The sequence below is a fragment of the Rhipicephalus sanguineus genome, unplaced genomic scaffold (genome assembly GCF_013339695.2).
Source record: "Rhipicephalus sanguineus isolate Rsan-2018 unplaced genomic scaffold, BIME_Rsan_1.4 Seq910, whole genome shotgun sequence".
NCBI classification, from domain to species: domain Eukaryota; kingdom Metazoa; phylum Arthropoda; class Arachnida; order Ixodida; family Ixodidae; genus Rhipicephalus; species Rhipicephalus sanguineus.
Window position 1 is genome coordinate 1 of NW_023616272.1, and position 18,284 is coordinate 18,284.

General features: G+C 41.9%; 1 protein-coding gene and 1 long non-coding RNA gene across 2 annotated transcripts; one reads left to right on the forward strand and one right to left on the reverse strand.

The window, feature by feature from the left end:
- Nucleotides 1-29: 29 nt before the first annotated feature.
- Nucleotides 30-10,518, reverse strand: LOC119378649 (uncharacterized; the record flags this gene model as incomplete). Its single annotated transcript, XM_037647712.2, has 6 exons — nucleotides 10,391-10,518; nucleotides 7,428-7,475; nucleotides 6,690-7,285; nucleotides 4,500-4,649; nucleotides 2,098-2,344; nucleotides 30-112 (listed from the first exon to the last, which is right to left on the reverse strand). Coding segments are annotated over exons 1-6 (1,172 nt in total), but the record flags the coding sequence as incomplete, so codon positions are not given.
- Nucleotides 10,519-10,758: 240 nt separating this feature from the next.
- Nucleotides 10,759-17,129, forward strand: LOC119378648 (uncharacterized). Its single transcript, XR_005181041.2, has 3 exons — nucleotides 10,759-11,186; nucleotides 11,274-11,354; nucleotides 17,015-17,129. It is a non-coding gene; the product is annotated as an uncharacterized LOC119378648 (long non-coding RNA).
- Nucleotides 17,130-18,284: the final 1,155 nt, after the last annotated feature.

Genomic DNA, 18,284 nt, shown 5'->3' on the forward strand with positions numbered 1-18,284 from the left:
CTACTATACAAAAATGAAGATAAACTTACATTTCATGCAAGAAATCACTCCTCTGGAGAACCTTGTTGAGTATTTGCAACATTCCATCCTTGCTAGCATTCCTGGTCACTGCCTGTAACATAAAAGTACCGTAAATGCCCTACTTTTTTCAAGGAGTGGTAAACAAGAATACTAAATGCCCCTCAACTGCGCTCTCTTTGTCTCGTCGCATACTTTTGGTAAAAAAAGGTTAGCCCATTAACAAATAAAATGGTAGTCAAACATCGAATTTCAGGGCCGAACCACCACCTTATGACATCAATATGACTTCACAAAATTTCAAAATAAATTGCCATGTTGCATTAATGGTGAGGAACAAGTCAGTACAAATACCATGAATCCCAATTCTATTTACTTCATTATTGGCTAATCTTGTAGGCAGTTACACATGACTTCATACATTCCAGCAAAATCATTGGAGCTCGTGTACATTCCATAACATGCACCACCATTTGCATTTGACTTACAGTCTGATCAGTGACGACATTTCGATGGCTCGTTGGCAGTGACGACTTTATGCCCTAAGTATAGCAAACCTTAAAATGTAACATATTTTACTGCTCATAACTTCCACCCTACTACTATTCAAACCCTGCTATTAAAAGTTGCTTTCAGTTTTACTTTTATGAATGTCACTTTCGACCAAAAAAAAAAGTTAAATTCGCATAAATTTAGTTCTAATCCTTCAAAATATCGTGCAAGGAAGTTGAATCATGAAAAAAAGCGAATTTTTCTTGATAAAATGTGACATATACTATTTGAACTATTCGATTAGAAATTATTCGACCAAAGCTTCAAAACTCACTTCAAGCCAGCAATTTACTATTCTCCCATCCCTAAATATGATCCCAGTTTGTCGGGGGTGGGGAAAAAAACTTTTAATTAGACCTGAGCAGAGACTGTCGAAATACACTGAAACCTCGATATATTGAACACGGATATAACGAAATATCGGTTATAACGTATTAAATGAACAATAGTCTTTCAATACATACAGTGTTAGGAATATACATTTATAACAAATTTTCTGATATAACAAAGTTATTTTTGTGTGAGATGTAACTTCGTTATAATGAGGTTTGAGTGTACACGATGTCGCAGGCAGCTAGTGTGGAAGTTAGGAGACTGCGACACCACTCGTTTTTCATTTAAAGACGATAGTCTTTCTTGGGATACTTAAACGGAGAAATTTTGGTCTGTCTTTCTGTTTGTCGGCACGTTACTCGATTCAGCCACTCGGCCAAAGTTGAACCACTTGCCCAAGGGCCAGCCATCTTGAACGGCTGACTAGGTTCATACTTGTGTACACTGTCGATCAAAAAGCAAACACTGTGCATATCTGAGGCGCAACATCACTAGGTAAGTATTAGGTGGTGTGTTCCTTTAATAGAAAATGCATACATACGTAATTCTAAAGACCCTAGATTCTTAAGCTGCGCTGAAAATGCTACTGCGCTGAAACTTGCCTTCCTCTGTGCCCTCTGCACGAGCTCATTGTTGTATTTCAATTTCGGTTCTGTATTGCACTGTACGAATGCCATGTGGCGCCGCTCTGGCATTCCTGTTTTACCCAGGCGACGTGTAAATAAAAGAGTGTGTGGAGAGTACTCGTTGAGTGCGGACATTTCTTCTGCTTCAGCGCTTCGCGCCAAACCGCGTGTTCGGGCTGGCTGGCGTCCCCACCGGTCGCGTTGGTCACCGCCGGTCTTCGCCTGCTGCTGCATCGAGACTACCAGCCCGCAACACAGCACTCATGTTTCCCGACGTATTGCCAGATGGCGTCCATATCTCACGCAGCGCCTCTTCTATCGTCTTTAGATGACATTTGCAGCGAAGCACGCAGATACGCGGCCAATTTTTTTGTGCCCTCTTCTAGGTAACAAGCTCTCTGCACATGACGAAGCTCACATTTCTACCGTTACAGGAGTGTAATTTACAAACACATATTAAGCAAGTATTCCTCTCTAAGAAAGTATGTCCTCTCTAAAGTAAGGCCAGTTTAAGTTGCAAAAAAGTTTTGCAGGTACCATAACAGATTTATCAATCAACGTTCCTCACCTTTTGAAACAACTCATGAGCAATGCTGCCTACAAGCATGGTCACATTGGATCCATCAACGTCACGAAATTTGCTTGCAAGTACACTTTTACGGGTGCAGAACAGAGAGGCCACTACTGTAGTGCTATTTACAAGCATGTCGGGATATGTCACAATGAAGCCACCTTCACTGTCTATATTTGCAGTCCTCCCTATGAACTTGGCATGAATGAAGATGACATCGCCAGGGCAGACCTTTTCATTTTGCCTAATTTCAAGGAGAAGGAAAGATGAAACAGTGATAATGTCATCATATAACCTCATTGCCGCTTATTTAAGGGGCCCTGCAACACTTTTTCATCATGGTCAGAAAACGCTGCCGATCGGTAGTCGAGGCGCCCGAGAACACGTGAGCCAAACATTATAGCGCAACACGTGGCCTGGAATTTACAATTCTCAAAGTCAGCTAAAAATCGCTCCTTCTCTCTACAAATGATGCCATATACCCAAATTCACAGGCATTGGCTGATTTGAGCATCGTTGGCTGCATGGTTACTGCGCCCACCGCGGGAGGCCGCCAGGTGCCTGCGTGTGCTCTCACTATCTCACTGAAGGTTAGCCACGCATTCAAAGAAAAAAGAAAGTGTTCAAGGTCATGACGCACGCGTGACATGACTCCTTTCCCCCGTGCCATGCCTCCCTGCTTAGCTTCCAGCGCATTCATCGAGACGAGAGAAGAGAGAAAGCAATTACAGCGTGCGACAAATCTCTGTAACTCTGCTCGTACTTGACGGATTCTAAAAATTTTTGCAGCGGTTGATTCGTGAGGTAATAAACTCCTTCAGTGAAGCCATTCGATGGTTTCTTGGAAAAGTCTTGGAGGGCCCCTTCAAATAGCAAAATAGTGCTACAGAACTCTGCAAGCTGGAGAAGGTTTAACAAGGTTTAGCCCCTAAAATCTCATACGAAATTTCGAAAGAATGATGAAGATGAAAATAGTGAATGTTTTAGAGCTTCCATTTACTCTGCCATATCGTTCTAAAAAATGTGGTCAAAGAATGACTGTAGTACATTTACTGCTTTCGTTGAAAAAATAAATCAATCAAGACACATTCAACATTACAAGATGGTGAAACCTTCGTCAGGTTAAGTTAGCAGGTTATCACCAACTGATTGGTTAATAAAATTGGTGTTCACCTGTCAGCAGCATGAATCTCCCCCCTTTGTCCACATTGCTGAATCATCAGCAACATAATTTAAGCAAAGCACCTCGTACCAAAGAAGCTGCAGGAGACTACAAGCTACCCTCTCCTCAAACTGTGCTTTTTCCTGTTGACTTCAAGCCCTCGCAGCTCAATTATACCTGCCAAGATTGACCGTGTCAGCGCGATGAAGCCGTGCTTTGTGTTTGCTTGACTTGTCCACCGCCAGAAACCCTGCCACTCCTGTTTTTACTCTGGTGCAAACGCTGAAAAGCCAATCATATTGTTTGCATGTATGTCGCCTCAAAATGTGCCATATCTCAAATGCAGGGGTGGCAGACAGCCGTGCTGCGATGCTGCTGCAACCTGTAGCAATGTGCTTATTTAAAACATTATTACCATATTTACTCGATTGTAACGCAACCACTATTGTAACATGAGGGGCGACTTCTCAATGCGTCCAGGGAAAAAAAAAAACAGTTTTGGTATTCGATTGTAATGTGAGGGTCAACTTAGGGTAGCAAAAATCTGAAAAAAAAAAAAAAAAAATCTCGTGTTACATTCGAGTAAATATGGTAACACTTTCAGGCCCACTGATTCCAATTGGAATCACCAATTTTGTAGGTCAGTCAGCAACCACCTGGTAGAAAAAAAAAGGTTGTTCTTCAGATACAACTCATATTTAGCCGCTGCTCCATTGCCAACCTGGTCGACTCAAGATAGTGAGGTTGCATGCGAACAGAGAAATTACAGAAGCGCTTGCGCTGTCCGCAATTCGCTGAGGCTTCTTTTTTCACACTACGGAGGTCGGGCATTTATATCAGTATAGTATAAAAAATTTGAATTTTTGGGCATTGAGTACTATTCTATACCATCAAAATAATTTTTAAGCAATAAATTAATAATTTATGTTACAAATATTATTAATTTTTATCGACAAGTGCGAACATAGATTCTTTACATTCTTTCAGACTACCCTGATCATGCACATCTCAAATTGTAAAAACCAGTTGTCTACATTGAACAGAATTAACTTTCTGAAATGGCCTGAAATGATTAACACATTTCATGCAGAGGATTTAAACTGGCTTGTCCATTGTTTGGACGGTTTGTTGATCGTCAATGGGCTTGCACACAATCGTCAGAACCATTTCAGGGTCCCTTTAATTAAGAAATTTTATTTAATCATGAGGGTACAAAAAATGCTATGAATGGACTTACCAGGACCCTTTTAGCACACACTGAAGCTCCTCTTGCAATCCAGTTTGTTGGACAGTAAGGCGAACACACCCTGGTGTAGTGTAGCTTACATCTTTTACAACAGCCTTTATACTCCGATACACCGGCACAGCATTTATGTCAATGTCGAGGCTGAAATGACAGTTGCATATAAACAAATGCATTTTAATTGCAGCAGCGCAAATTTAGGCCCTGAAGGGATGTCCAGGTAGACCAAAGACATGTTGGCTAATCAAATACCACATTCATATCAAAATAAATTAACTGTCAGACAGCACATCTAATGTCACTTACATCGAATGATATTAAGTAAACTTAGTCATTTTGCCTGCATGCTGTTACACAATGAAAACAAATGTCATTTGAAGATGATGACTGTGACCATGGTCTACTGCGACACGATTTCGGTGAACAAAACTTGCATTAAACAAGTTCATATCCTTGGAACAATTGTTTTAATGTCAATAAAGTTCCTCTAAACAAATACACTTGACCATCTCACACAATGTCACATCTGCACAATGCAAACTAAGTCAAGCCAAGAGCCAAATGAGAAACATGGTAAATGGCATGATGCAGTGTGAACACAGCGAAAATGTTTTTTGTAACTAAACAAATTATTTTTAATTACATAGATTAGAAGATCATAAGTCATTAACTATCTTTTCAGAACATGACTGGCACCTGCACTACGTATTTGGTCCAAATTAAATGCAAAGAAGTTCCATGAGCCCATTCAACTCTAAATGTTTTATCAAATGTCATTACTTTTCCAGTGTGAGAACGAATAAATGACTGTGCGAATGGATGTCATTCAATGTAAATTACGCTAGATTTGCTGTGTCACAGGCGTATATAAATTGAAAATGCAAAAACATCACTTAACAAGCTACCAAACACAGCAGCATGAGTGCAAATTCTGGAGATGATATGCTCGTAGAAGTAAAAAAAAACACTGGTGCAACTCTTACAGAAAGACTACGTGGTTTTACCAAATAGCTACACAAGCAGACAGGCAACTGAAAATTAGTGGTTTCCTTTCATATTCCCACAACAATATTAATTTTAATAAATAAAAAACAGATCCTACTCATCTCTCCACACATCACCGCAGTGCTTTTTGCATACATGCACATACAGGGTGTTTCAAGAAATGTGTCCAAAAATCCTCAAAAATCAGGAAAATGCGATATTTGCTCGCTGCCTTCACAATTACTTTTTCTGTAGCGGCAGGCATCTTAAGATGGTTAAAGACATCATTTGGGACAGTAATTAAGAAAGTTAAATTAAATTAATTAACTTTTTAATTAGTGGAGTTAGGCAGCTATGTCATATGGGAGAATTGAAGTTCTTCATGCAAAGAACCCATAGCAGCTTTGAGACAACAGAAAAAGCAGCCTCTAGTAACTATTCTGGCGTAATAAAATTCAACCAAATTCAACAGCAAAACCGAAACCGAAGCACAGACGAGTGCAACAAGCTGACGAACAGAATGACTCAATTGTTCAAGACAATGATTACAAAGGTGTAGTTGTTCTGCGTTTGTTAACATATGTGCACCATGTGTGCTATATTTATAAGCGCAGCCTGCACACACACACACAGTGAAGTCGGTTGATGGTTGCTATAACGACGCTCACTCATCCTGTATGTCTCAGAAGAATACGGCAGTTGCGCCCTTCCATATTTCAGTTTCGCCTCTGAAATTTGGTTAAATTTCATTACTTTGCAATTACTACTAGAGGCCGCTTCTTCGAAATCTCAAAGCTGCAATGGGTTCTTCGCATGAAGGACTTCAATTCTCCCATTTGGCATAACTGCGTAACTTAACTAATTAAGAAGTTAATTATTAAACTTTCTTAACTACTGTCCCAATTGATGTCTTTAGTCATCTTCAGATGCCCGCGGCTACCATAAGAAGTAATTGTGAAGGCATCGAACAAATATTGCATTTCCCTGTTTTTTGAAGATTTCAAACACACTGTATATTTCGAACACACACTGTATATTCCAGGTCAGAAGCATACATAAATAAGATGCTGTGCAAATCCAGAGGAAGTTATAATTAGGGCACTCTGGTCTATTTTTCCACAACCATTTGACCAGAACAAGTGTTTTCAAATCAAGGTCACTTTGCGCATTCAAGCTCCTGCACATCACAGGTGTACTAACCTTTCGTGTCCAAGATCGAAGTCGTCATCTAGTCCCCAGTCGTCCACAGCAATGTCCTTGGCACATGCCAAGTCATCGTCAGCGCAAATTTCTTCAACAGTCAGGTTTTCCGAGCCACCTTGCCAAAACGGTTGCAAGGAAGCCTTCTCTGGGAAGTTTTCTATAGTTGCTAGCACTGGCAAGGAATGAACAACGCTGGCACTAGTACAGTTTTTCGAGTCCCGAGCAAGCGATGGGCGCTTGATATCGACACTAACGCAGCTGTCGACTTCGTCCTCAAGTTTTCTTTTTGTTTGCGGCAATGTCCCAGTTATTGAAGATACACTCTTGGGCGATTGTTTGACTGGTGAGCTTCTCAGCCTCAATGACTTTGGCAATGTCCTTTCTACGACGGTCTCTGCGTCCAAATGCTTTATTGGGCTCTTTACAGATGACCTGCCTATGGACGTGCACTTTGCCAGTGTAGGCTTGCAGGAGCGCTCACACGGTGTCGGAGGCACAAAGTCGTCATCACTCAGGTCAACAACCTCCAGCATTAACGAAGGTGCACCTTTCTTCCCAATGTTTGGTTCATTCCAAGTGGACTGTTTCAAGCCCTAAAAAAAGAAGGGGGGGGGGGGTGATTGGAAAAAGTTATGCTCACACATCTGCAACAGGCTGTTAAAAACATTGCTGCCCTTACAATCGTGCAAGAACTTCCCCGACAAGCTGCATGTGCCCACTGGAAACTATTTTTACCTTGTTGAAATAGCCAGACAGCAGTCTTTGGCCTTTGCCTAGCGATGTCTGAAATATATAAAAAGTTACTGTCAGCAGAAACCAGGCCACAAGACAAACAGGAAGGCACAAACATGAATTTCATGCACACAGATTAGATGTGTCTGCAAGATGTAAGCAGTTCAGTTTGCAAACTCTGGCATATGCTAATACCTGTGCCACACAGGTGCAGGAAATGGCGTTAACTTCTTAATGCCTTAAGGTTTAATGCAATTTGCATGGTGCCACATGGGCAAACCAAATGGCATTTGCCATAATGCCATACATCACCTAATGCCTTTGATAAAACCCATTCGACTGAGAAATGCAAGCTCTCAACATCAAAGCTTGCTCACTGCAGTACAAATGGCATCTACCATGTCAAAAATATTTTATGCATAACTTTTAACAAATCGCCTGTTATTTCCCACTTGCACTATAGGAAATGTACTACAGCATTGCAACGGCTTCGATATGACAGGCGCCGAACGGGGTTGCAGGCTTCGGATTCAACTTGCACTGACCGAGGTTGCTGTGATCAGTTGCAATCTTGTAAAATACAGGAACAAACTCAAGCTAATGGCCCCATAGCATCCTTACATATACATTTAACTATCCCAGAACGCAGGTTAGAGTTGTTAAAATGCGTGTTTATATTTCATTATTAACCTAAAATTGTTCATTTCAAAACTCGCCGTTATCGACATCATCTGGTCAAATGCCATTACATTTAGACGTGTGGCAGCTCTGCCATAAAAAATGTCAGTCGGGAACTTAACTACTGAATGTCATTTCTAGTGCCGTGTAGCACAGGTATAACTCACCCCACAGCTGTTACTTTATTTTGTGCATATGCACCAGAATGGAAGATGCTGGCCTCTTTGCTAGCAAAGAATGCCACTTATTGCGTGCGTGCAGAGTGTGTGTGGGAGGGGCAGGGGGATCTTTTGTTCAGTAGTATGGACAAAAATCTGTATAAGTCAACCTGTGAGTTTCGCACCACAGTGTACCGACTTTTTAAGAATGTGCCTGAACCATGATCTTAATCGCATAATACATGTCGAAAGCCCTGCTTTAGGCATGGCGTAATGAGGGACTCCACATAATTTCTACGTGCGCCTTCTTTAGAATGCAGCCAAGATCGAATGCATGACTTCGATTTCAGTAGCAGCCAGATAGATCATTAGAGACCATCGTTTTTCATAATTATGCCATTTTATTCTTTTTATATCTTGTTTTCCTGTTGGGCGAGGAGCAGGTTAGCACCCACAAACACAAACTTCTCAGACTTCAAATTATTTCTCTCTGCGCACGAGCTTCAACCTATTCCATTTTACGTGAAATTGGCATTGGCGCATTCGGTGCAGAGTTGTTCGTAACGTGTTACAAGTAGTAGATTACTTGCAATCAATTACATTTTCTTGTAATTTTGTAATATAATCGATAACTTTTCTGAAACTACAATGTTTTGGGTAATTCAATTATTTTCTTGTAATTGATTACCAGTAATCAATTAGTTTATTTTTCCAAAATGAAGTTGTAACCAATATACTACGGCAGTTCTAATCCTAAAAATTATGCGACCGTTCTTTAGGGACCACTGTCCTGCCAGATGGGGGGTCCCTACAGAGCCTATTTTTTTCACCTCTTCCTTGGCCTTACTAGCAACGCCTTACCCGAGCGCCAGCAACAGCGAAGCACAACGCTTCATAGAGGACATGGACACTAGCATTAAAGCACTGCGCAATTAGGAGCTAGTGTGCAAGGTGTTCCTATGTTATAATACCACCCTTTCCTCCAGCGCATGCATTGAGAGAGTGTTCAGTGTAGCAGCTGACCTCTTAACGAGGAAGAATCAAGAATCAGCAGAAGAACGAGAATCAGCAATGACAACTTTGAAAAACAAATCCTGTCAAAAGTTAGCAACGTGCTATATCACAGAAGCCACACTAAGCCTCCCAGCCTTCATGCAAGCCTCAATCCTTCTCTCTACCATGCAAGCAACAGTAGTTTGTTGTAGTTTGGGTAAACTTGTGTTATGGCAATAAAATGTTGAAGGAAAGTAACGCAAAAGTAACCGATTACATTTGTAATTGCTTAGTTACTTTACTGGGTCTGTAATTGACCACTGTAATCAATTAAATTTTAAAGGACGTAATTGTAATTGCTTACTTATTTTCTGTAACGTGTACAAGTCTGATTCGGTGTCACATAAAACATTTCACATGCCCAGAATAAAAGGACAATACCGCGATACTTTATGAGCTAACAAACACAGCACAGAACCAAACGCGTTAACTTAGACAAAACCTTCTGTTTGTCACGGAAACATCGCACTTTCGGAGCGTGCTGTCACTATGCGTGCCCAAAATTTTGTTTTCCCATCCAGATGGCACATATCCACTCTGGGGGATTGGCCACGATTTGGTCACCTGAACGTACACTCTTTAACTGTTCTTCGAGTTTCAAGGCGATTCTTCAACCGTTCCATGTAGCTGCATGTTTCAAGCACTAATCTCTTGTGGTTCCGAGCGCCAAAACAAGAGACAATTCCAAACGTACGTATATTCGAGGTGTTCCACGTCGTTTATCACTAACTGTACGCAGTTTAAATTATAAAATTCGAGTCGTCATTAGTGTTCGTTAAGCTGCGCAGTGGGAACGCTGGTAGCCTCTCTCACCCAAGTACTTGCGCCGATATCAACGAAAGACAGCTATTTTTTTTTTGTTGTTGTTGTTGTTGAATGTGCTCAGCTAGATCCTGCCAAGCAGTCACGCAAATATTAACAAAATACCACTACAGTCTATTAATATTATTCAGCTAGAGCGTTGCGTTCGACTACAAAAATTCGGTTTACGGAGGAACTTGCATGCTGATTATTGAAAGGCGTTACAACGCGTTGGCACACAGTGATAGCAGCCGTAGTGAACCTTGAAAACATCACCTGCTTTTTCGGTTTCATTGTGCCTCCAGTATTCGCACGTCTCATCATTACGAACGAGATCACGAAATCTTCACATTATTTCCAGCTGTTCCCGCCATTTAGAGAAACGCGCCAATCGAGGTGCTGATGATGATGACATTTTTGGTTCCGCGGCGCTACGGGTCTTTTGATCACTTTTGAAGAATTTCGAGTGAATGTCAAAATTTTTTAATCATTAAAATGACAGAGTTATGTTGTACACCAAACTCTCAATGCACAGTTGGTCCGGTTTTACTATGGAAAGTATGATGGCAAGCTTTTACAAATGCTGTTATTATTAGGCAGAGACTGCTGCGCCGCGCGGCGCACGAGCCATGCCCACACAGAAGCGACATTTGTTTTCGTGGCCACTACAGGGAGCGACCGCCGCGCCGCCATCCGATAGCGCCTGAAACGCGCTTCTGGGCACTTTTTCTCCCTGAAGACGGCCGCTGGCCTAGGTACTGAGGAGGAGAACGCCCCTAGCTCCACTTGTCCCTAAACGCGCTTCGCGCCGGTGTCAACTGACGTCAAGGTAAGTTCTTGCATTCCTTGTTCTGCGATGTTTTCTACGCGCGACGATGAAATTTCTCCACGCAGTACGCGTCTCTACTTAGAACTATTTTCAGCGTGACAGTTTTTGTATTTTCTTGTAGCCTGGGAACACCGTTCAATTGGTGCGACAGAAACTTATGCAGCTTCCGTCTCACGCATTGTATGGAAACGGTTGAATACCGCTTGTAGTTACTTTCTTGCCCTAGAGTTGAACTAGTAAAAGGTTTGTGACACACACTTATGAGAACGAATGCAATAAGCTAGGTCTTCGCTTGTACATTAGTGTGCAAAAAAGCGTTTATTTGCGCAGGTGCCCATGCTGCGAGTGCAGTCGTAACGCTTTGACGTTGGATCCGAGCCCATGGAGAAAGTTGGAGCTGTAGAGCTGTATGTAAGTACACTTTGTGCGTGCATATTCTTCGTTTGACCATTGTGAAATATGTCAGAAGTGGTGTACTAATCAGTGCACAAAAATTGATCTGCCAACGTTAAACAAAAAGCATTTAATAATGAGCCGTAGCGTCCCCCCTTCACTGCTCATGGGCTTTTTTTCATTAGCTTAATGGGCACAGCCACTGCTCTGCCAAGAAGCCAGACATGAAGTTCAAGGGGACACAGCTTTTCCATCGGTCTGGCTTTAATGAGGGCAACTTGCGCTGTGATTCAAAATTTTATTTTCAAGCCATTGTTCAAAGCTTTACAGGAGGCTAACACATACAATAGGGCTCTCGTGGTTCATAGGGCTCTCGTGGTTCAAAAACCGTGGGCAGGACCGCTCAAAGTAAAAGAAATCTAGGCCGAAGGTTTACAGGTTAGTATGATTGAAAATTGGGCGAGTTGGTAACAATTCATAGCTGGTAGAGGCAAAACAGTGCGAAATAACAGAGACCAAGGACGAGTAGACACGACATGAGTGCTGACTTTCAACTGAAAAGTTTATTGAAGAAACATCATAATATACTCTTACTGCACATGCTCTTACAAGGCAAGAAACTCATGACGACGTCATGGCATTGAAGTGGTGTTCGCAGCCAAGAATAAAGTTGGTGATATCTGCACAGCAGTGCGGAAAAAGGCCCAGTGGTGAAGGATTCATATTCCATTAAGCACACGAATGTTTTTGTGCCATTGGCATTGTGTACACCCTTCACGTGTGGAAGTGTTTACATTGGGCAATCGGGGCGACGCGTAAACTCGCAACTGAGGGAGCATCAAAATTCCCCGAGAGGTAATGTTTGCTCGACGCACTTGGCAATGCACTGCCAAGATTGCGGGTACACCGCAGAATTTTCTAGAATGAGGATTCTTTTCCGCCACCACGACCAGTTGACACGTGAAATCTTCGAGGCCCGCAAAATACAGAAGGCAGGGCATAACTGTGTCATTCAGTCTTCAATAGCCCTCCAGGAAAAGGAAATTTCCTTTTTAGATGCTTGTAATCGTTAACAGTGCTAAGATTACTAGCAAGAGCGAGCCAAAGAGCCCGGATGAAAGCATGCCAGTTTCATTACCATCTGCTATTGCCATGTATTAGCATGGCTCTTATGACAAAAACCGACATTCCGGAATATTTTCTGGCTGTTTTAGGTCAGCAGTTAATGTACAAGCTTCCTAAATTCTTCCATTGCATGCTATGTTCTATCATAAATTAGAGGCTCAAGACATCAAGTACATCAACAGTTTCTTCCGTTGTTTGTTATTGAAAACATGTTGTAGGGATGGGTATGTTTCTGTATGAGATAGATTTTGCACATACCGCAGATCCATATATGCTCAAATACTGCAGAAAGTTTCAGTATTATCGTCACCATCTTTCAAAGTAGCATTTGGCGTTGTTAGTTGCCTAGTTTCTGAAGGAAGAAGAAAACTGGAAAGTGAGTTCCTGGACTCCAATCTCAAAGGTGATGCTTTACCTCCATGCACATTCATCGACGTTCGAAAAAAAAAAAAATGACAAATTCGCATAAGATCTGCATATTTTTGTTGGAATCCTTCGGTATTACCTTTCATGTTAACTAGTTTATTTGTATAGGGAGAGGCTGCTCAATTACCTTGTCCGGAATCGGTGCACTGAGTTTATGTGCTATGCTTAATTTGGCAGTTGCAGGGTGGTAAGGCATAGCCTTTCAGATAGCAGACTTGTCTACCATCTTTCTGGTGCTCCTGCCACGGGCGGAAGACAATTAAATCCTTGTGAAATGTTTGCCGAAGGTTCAACGGTGTGCACACTAGCATGTCCCAACCGATCAGGACAGAAGATAGTCAACAAGTTTGGAGAAAATGTGCAAATTCTGCATGGTGCATTCACATTTCAGTGGACATTTGTTGGCTGGCGCATCCTCTTGCCAAAGTCCAACATCAGGGGAAAGTGCAGTGCTGCATGTCTGGAAAAAAAGTTCATTGACTAAACACCAAGCGATGTCTGCCAAGGTGTCGAGCTTTCAAAGTGCAAAGAGAGAGTAAGCTTGCTCTAACAAACATAGCAGTGGTTATGAAAATGATAATGTGCATTTGTAAGTACATACTGTCATAGTGCGCTCGGTACAAAACAAGTAACCAACTAAGGCATGCCGAGTTTTAAATAGCATAGGTGTATTATGTCCGGTACCGCCTCACACAAGAAACGCCTGCTGGTGTGCCATACCCTTCTACCTATGAATTCGCAGCAATTGGGGACCTATTAATTGCACTTGCAGCAGTTGGGGACCTATTAATTGCACCGTGGCACTGATAACGATGTAGTCTTTCTAGAACAAATGGCTCGGCAGCTACAAAAGTGGGCTTGCTACGAAACGTATAATGCAGATGGCACTTTCATCGGTACTAAAGGTTTTGAAAACGTGCAAATGCTTCACAAGCTTGCCTTCGGATGCGTGAACATTTCTAAAGACACCGTGTGTTTCACTTATAAGGATTTGTGCAGGTGGTATAAATAACCATTGCAGCATCGCAGAAAGTGTCAAAAACATGCTTGGAAAATGTTCCGATTTGTCGTAATTTCTGAAACATAGGGTAAGCTGCTGCATGCATATGTTTGACTGACTTCATTGTGAGTTTTGCATGCAGGACAAAATTAGCATTCTGGTAATTCCATAACCAGGTCACAATTGTGAGACATACTGTTGTGGAGGAACTCGTTGATTTTGCCTACCCGGGATTCCATAAAACACCTAAATTTAATTGCACTGTGTGGGACAATATCAACTGTTCAGTTGCACCTGCTTTTGGCTGTTACAAGTTTAGTGCTGTTTACCAATGTTTCGCTGCTGCGCTTATGTGTATTTTGTGGTTGAAATTGCTTTAATTTTAAAGGAGTACTGACACGATTTTGAGACATCGCAAAAGGGACATTTTTGGTTTCCTTGGTATGCTGTGTCAACGATGTCCACACACCGGAGTCGGAGAACACGTATCAAATATTTTAATTTGACTTTGAAGTTTTCGTCGCTGAGCATCTGCAAGCCAGCCACAGTGCAATGGGCATTATCCTGACGAGTCAAGACAGTTCCCCCGAGTTTGCAAGTTCTGCATCCTGCATGCAGCCTATATCGTAGAAATCACTGTCAGGGTCACTGGACAACAATTAACTTATCGTTGTTTATGTCCACCACGGGCAGATGATGGATTTGCCTCTAGTACGTCGCGAGTTTCTGTATCCCTGTGACATCACACTGCTATGAAACGTCACCGAGAAGCCGCCCCCTCGATATCGAAACCAAAAGTGTCTTTTTAAGGTAGCGATAAATAAAATACATACGATGCATTCCCAGGCACCACAATACTCGTTTTAGGTTTCTCGACACCAGTATTTTTATTTAGAGCATCAATCCGAAAATTTTTAAAATTCATGTCAGTACTCCTTTAACATATCTTTTTTCCTGTCTGTACTCATAAGTAACCTCAACTCACTTGGTAAGAATCTTTAGCACATAAGCGACACAAGGACGAAAAGGGAGGGACAACGTCTGCACTAACTTTCAACGAAATGGTTTATTGCACACAAGGCACTAATAGACACAGTGGTGGTGCCCTAGCGATTCACCAAGATGCCATGCTGAGAGATATGTCTTTTAGATGTGAAGCATCTTATAGCTGAGTTCAATCCGGTGGTGGTGGTGGTGTGCGGCGTGACCACCCTTACTGCGCATGCGCAAGCCCTCTCCACACACCTCCTCTCCCTCTCCCCCTTTTCCTCTCCACTCGCCCTCTGAAACGCGGGCTCTACATGCCGAAACGCTGCTTCGCATCGCCTCATGGTCCCCTTTAGCAGGAGATGGTGTGATTTTTTTCTGTTTTATTTTGACAAAATATATGGCACACTATAATCACTTCGCGAACTACTACACATTCAATACAGTTAATTCTTTATTCGAGAAGGATAGTTGCGGAGTGCTAACACAATTGGTACCCACTTTTACAATTTTTGCAGCTTCTATTATCAGTCTCGTTAGTTCAACTCTATTAGCTTATGAAACCTTTGTGTCCTGAAAGAAAGGTTCATACTCTCATGCCCTACACTGTGACGCCAGCCATCCATTGTTGCATTTGTTCACAAGATTACAGTGCTCTCTTAACCTATCATTCATGCAGTGGCCCATTTCCTGACATACCACTTACCACATGAAAGAGGTATCTGATAAACGACAGCTTCTCAGCATGTCCTATGTCGCTTTGTGCAAGCAATTGTCTTCTTTGGTGCTTGACTACTAATTCTGCAAATCGATTTCAGCTTGCATGGAGCTGAAAAACTACTTGTACATTAGCACGTGATGCCATCCTTTCCATAACTGTAGTTGGATAGCGTAACAACTCAACAGGACACACAGCACATGGGAAAGGTTCACAAACAATGCGTCGCACAAACAGAAGTGTAAGTCGTAAAAGGCTTAAATTAGGAAGTACCGCTCCATTGCTCTAGTTGGCTGTTCCAACAGTGATGTCTCTGAAAAAAGAATAGCTGATGTGCCATACTTGCACAAAATTTAGCGTTACATAATAAGGTTGGTGTCACATACAAATGTGCAAATAGTTTTCCAGCTCTATGAAAGCTGAAATCAATTTGCAGTCAAGCACGGAAGAAAACGATATAGGATGTGGTTTGCGGAATGTAGACAAGCTGTTGCTTATCAGATACCTCTTTTCTGCAGTAAGCAGTATGCTGGGCAAACAAGCAGCTGCATGAATGATAGGTTAAGATAGCATTGTAATGTGTGAACCTTTCTTGCAGAACACAAAGGTTTTGTCAACCAACAGAGCTGAACTAACGAGGTTTATAATACTATTTGCTGCAGGAATTGCAAAAATTGGGTACCAATCGTGTTAGCACTCTGTCCCTGTCCTTGTCGGATAAAAAAATCTGCTTTCTTGATTGTGCAATAGTTCGTTAGTTGATTAGTGTTACGTACGTCTTGTAAAAATGAAGCAGAAAAATACAAATCTCTGTGCATGGCTTCTTGGTGCAGTGTGAGGGCACCAACACTGTATAAATGTTTGCCTCGTGTGCAATAAACGATTTTGTTTAAAGTTAGCGCATGTGTTGTGTCTCTCCATTTTTCTCCTCGTGTTGCTTATGTGCAAAAAATTCTTAGTATGTTGCCAACTAGGCTGAATTTTTCCCTAAACCTCTGTCACCCTGTGCTGTATCGTCTGTTGTCTTTTGACCAAACTGTAGCCTCTTGTTTTTTTTTGGTATGCAGGTGTATGTGCATGCTTGACTGAAACATTTTTTTAATATGCCTTTTGTGTGCAAGATGAAATTAGAATTCCAGATATTCCCAAAACCACAATACGATTGTCACACACAGTGCTGTGGAGGAGCTCGTTAATTTTGCCTACCCTAGATTCTTTAGCATATCTAGATTTACTTCATTAAGTGAGACAAAATCAGCTGTTCAACCGCCCCTGCTTTTGGCATTTACAAATGTTCGACAATTCGACAAAGTATTGCTGCTGTGCTTGTGCGTTTGCCAAGTCAGCCTTCCGATTTTTGTTGTGGTGATACATGCCTGCTCGATGGAGACACCTTGTACTTATTGTGCCTTTTGCGTGCAGGTTTTTGGACAAAGTCATCAATTCCATTGCTCTTCCTATGCCAAGTGGCCAGGATAATGGTTGAAATTGCTACAATAAAGGTTATGATCAACAACATTTGTTGAAATTTTGCATTTACTTTTGGAAGCGCAGTATAACGCATTCCATGCAACATTACTAATGAAAATGAGTCGACTTAAAATGCTTATGTTGTCTGGAGCGCAATGAATTAAGCGAGTGCCATGTCGGAATAAACAGCATTAACTAATTCTTTGGACAAAAGAACACCGATTTTGCTGATATGAAAAATTCTTGTACACGGGGTGATGCTGGAGCTGTTTTGACAAGCGTACTTGTCGTCTTCGTGGCTGCAACTTTGAGACAAGTCTTGTCGAAATGTTGGCTCCAGTGACACCCTAGTCAAAGCGTTGTACCATGCCAGCATTTCACAATCAAAAGTTTTAGCTGTTCACTGTTAGCCTGTTACACCCCGGTGGCGCAAGCTGAGGCATTTATTTTATGTCTTTCTTTATGCCTCAACATAACTTCTATCAAAAGTGATAACTAATGGGAAGTCTGCATATAATGGCATCGGATTAATTTCTGGAGCTTCTCTAGCCAGCAAATTTATCGCTCTTTCTGTCTACTCTGTCCTTTTTTGCTATGTTCGCGCGCAGCAAAACCCTGCCAGTATGATAATCCAAAAACGGCAGAAGTTCAGGGGAAGATGGCGGCTTGAAAAGGTGAAAAATTCTTGGACACGGAGTGTCGCTGGAGTCAGCGTTTCGACAAGCAGTCTTGTCTTCTTCAAGGGTAAAAATTGCTGCTGAATGAAAGAATTCGATGCAGAGACCACTATTCGACACCTTTATTTTAGCCAAATGGCGCATAAGTGTTTTAAAATACAGCAAAAATCCCCATATCTCCCGTGGAGCAAAGTCTCTCGATTTCTTTTCATCGAAGCGAGTGGGTCGGCGGCCGTAAATGACGGGAGGCGCTCAAGGATAGCTTTCGGTTTCGGTTTTTGACTGCGCGAAGCGCCACCTGCTTCCTGCAACTGGTGTCATGGAGACTTCCTGTTTAACTTTTTGAAACTCCAAGCGATTGCAACCTTTCCTTGCACTGTTGTACTTGATATTGTGGAATATATATGCGTCTGTGTACGTTATGGTTATATTAGGCACCATCCGGGATATCAAGCATCGAAATCTGATGTGCGACACTTGCGCTTTGCCACTAGAAGGTAAGCAAAACACCACTGCATGCTGCACGACGTTCCTGCTGTCTGCGT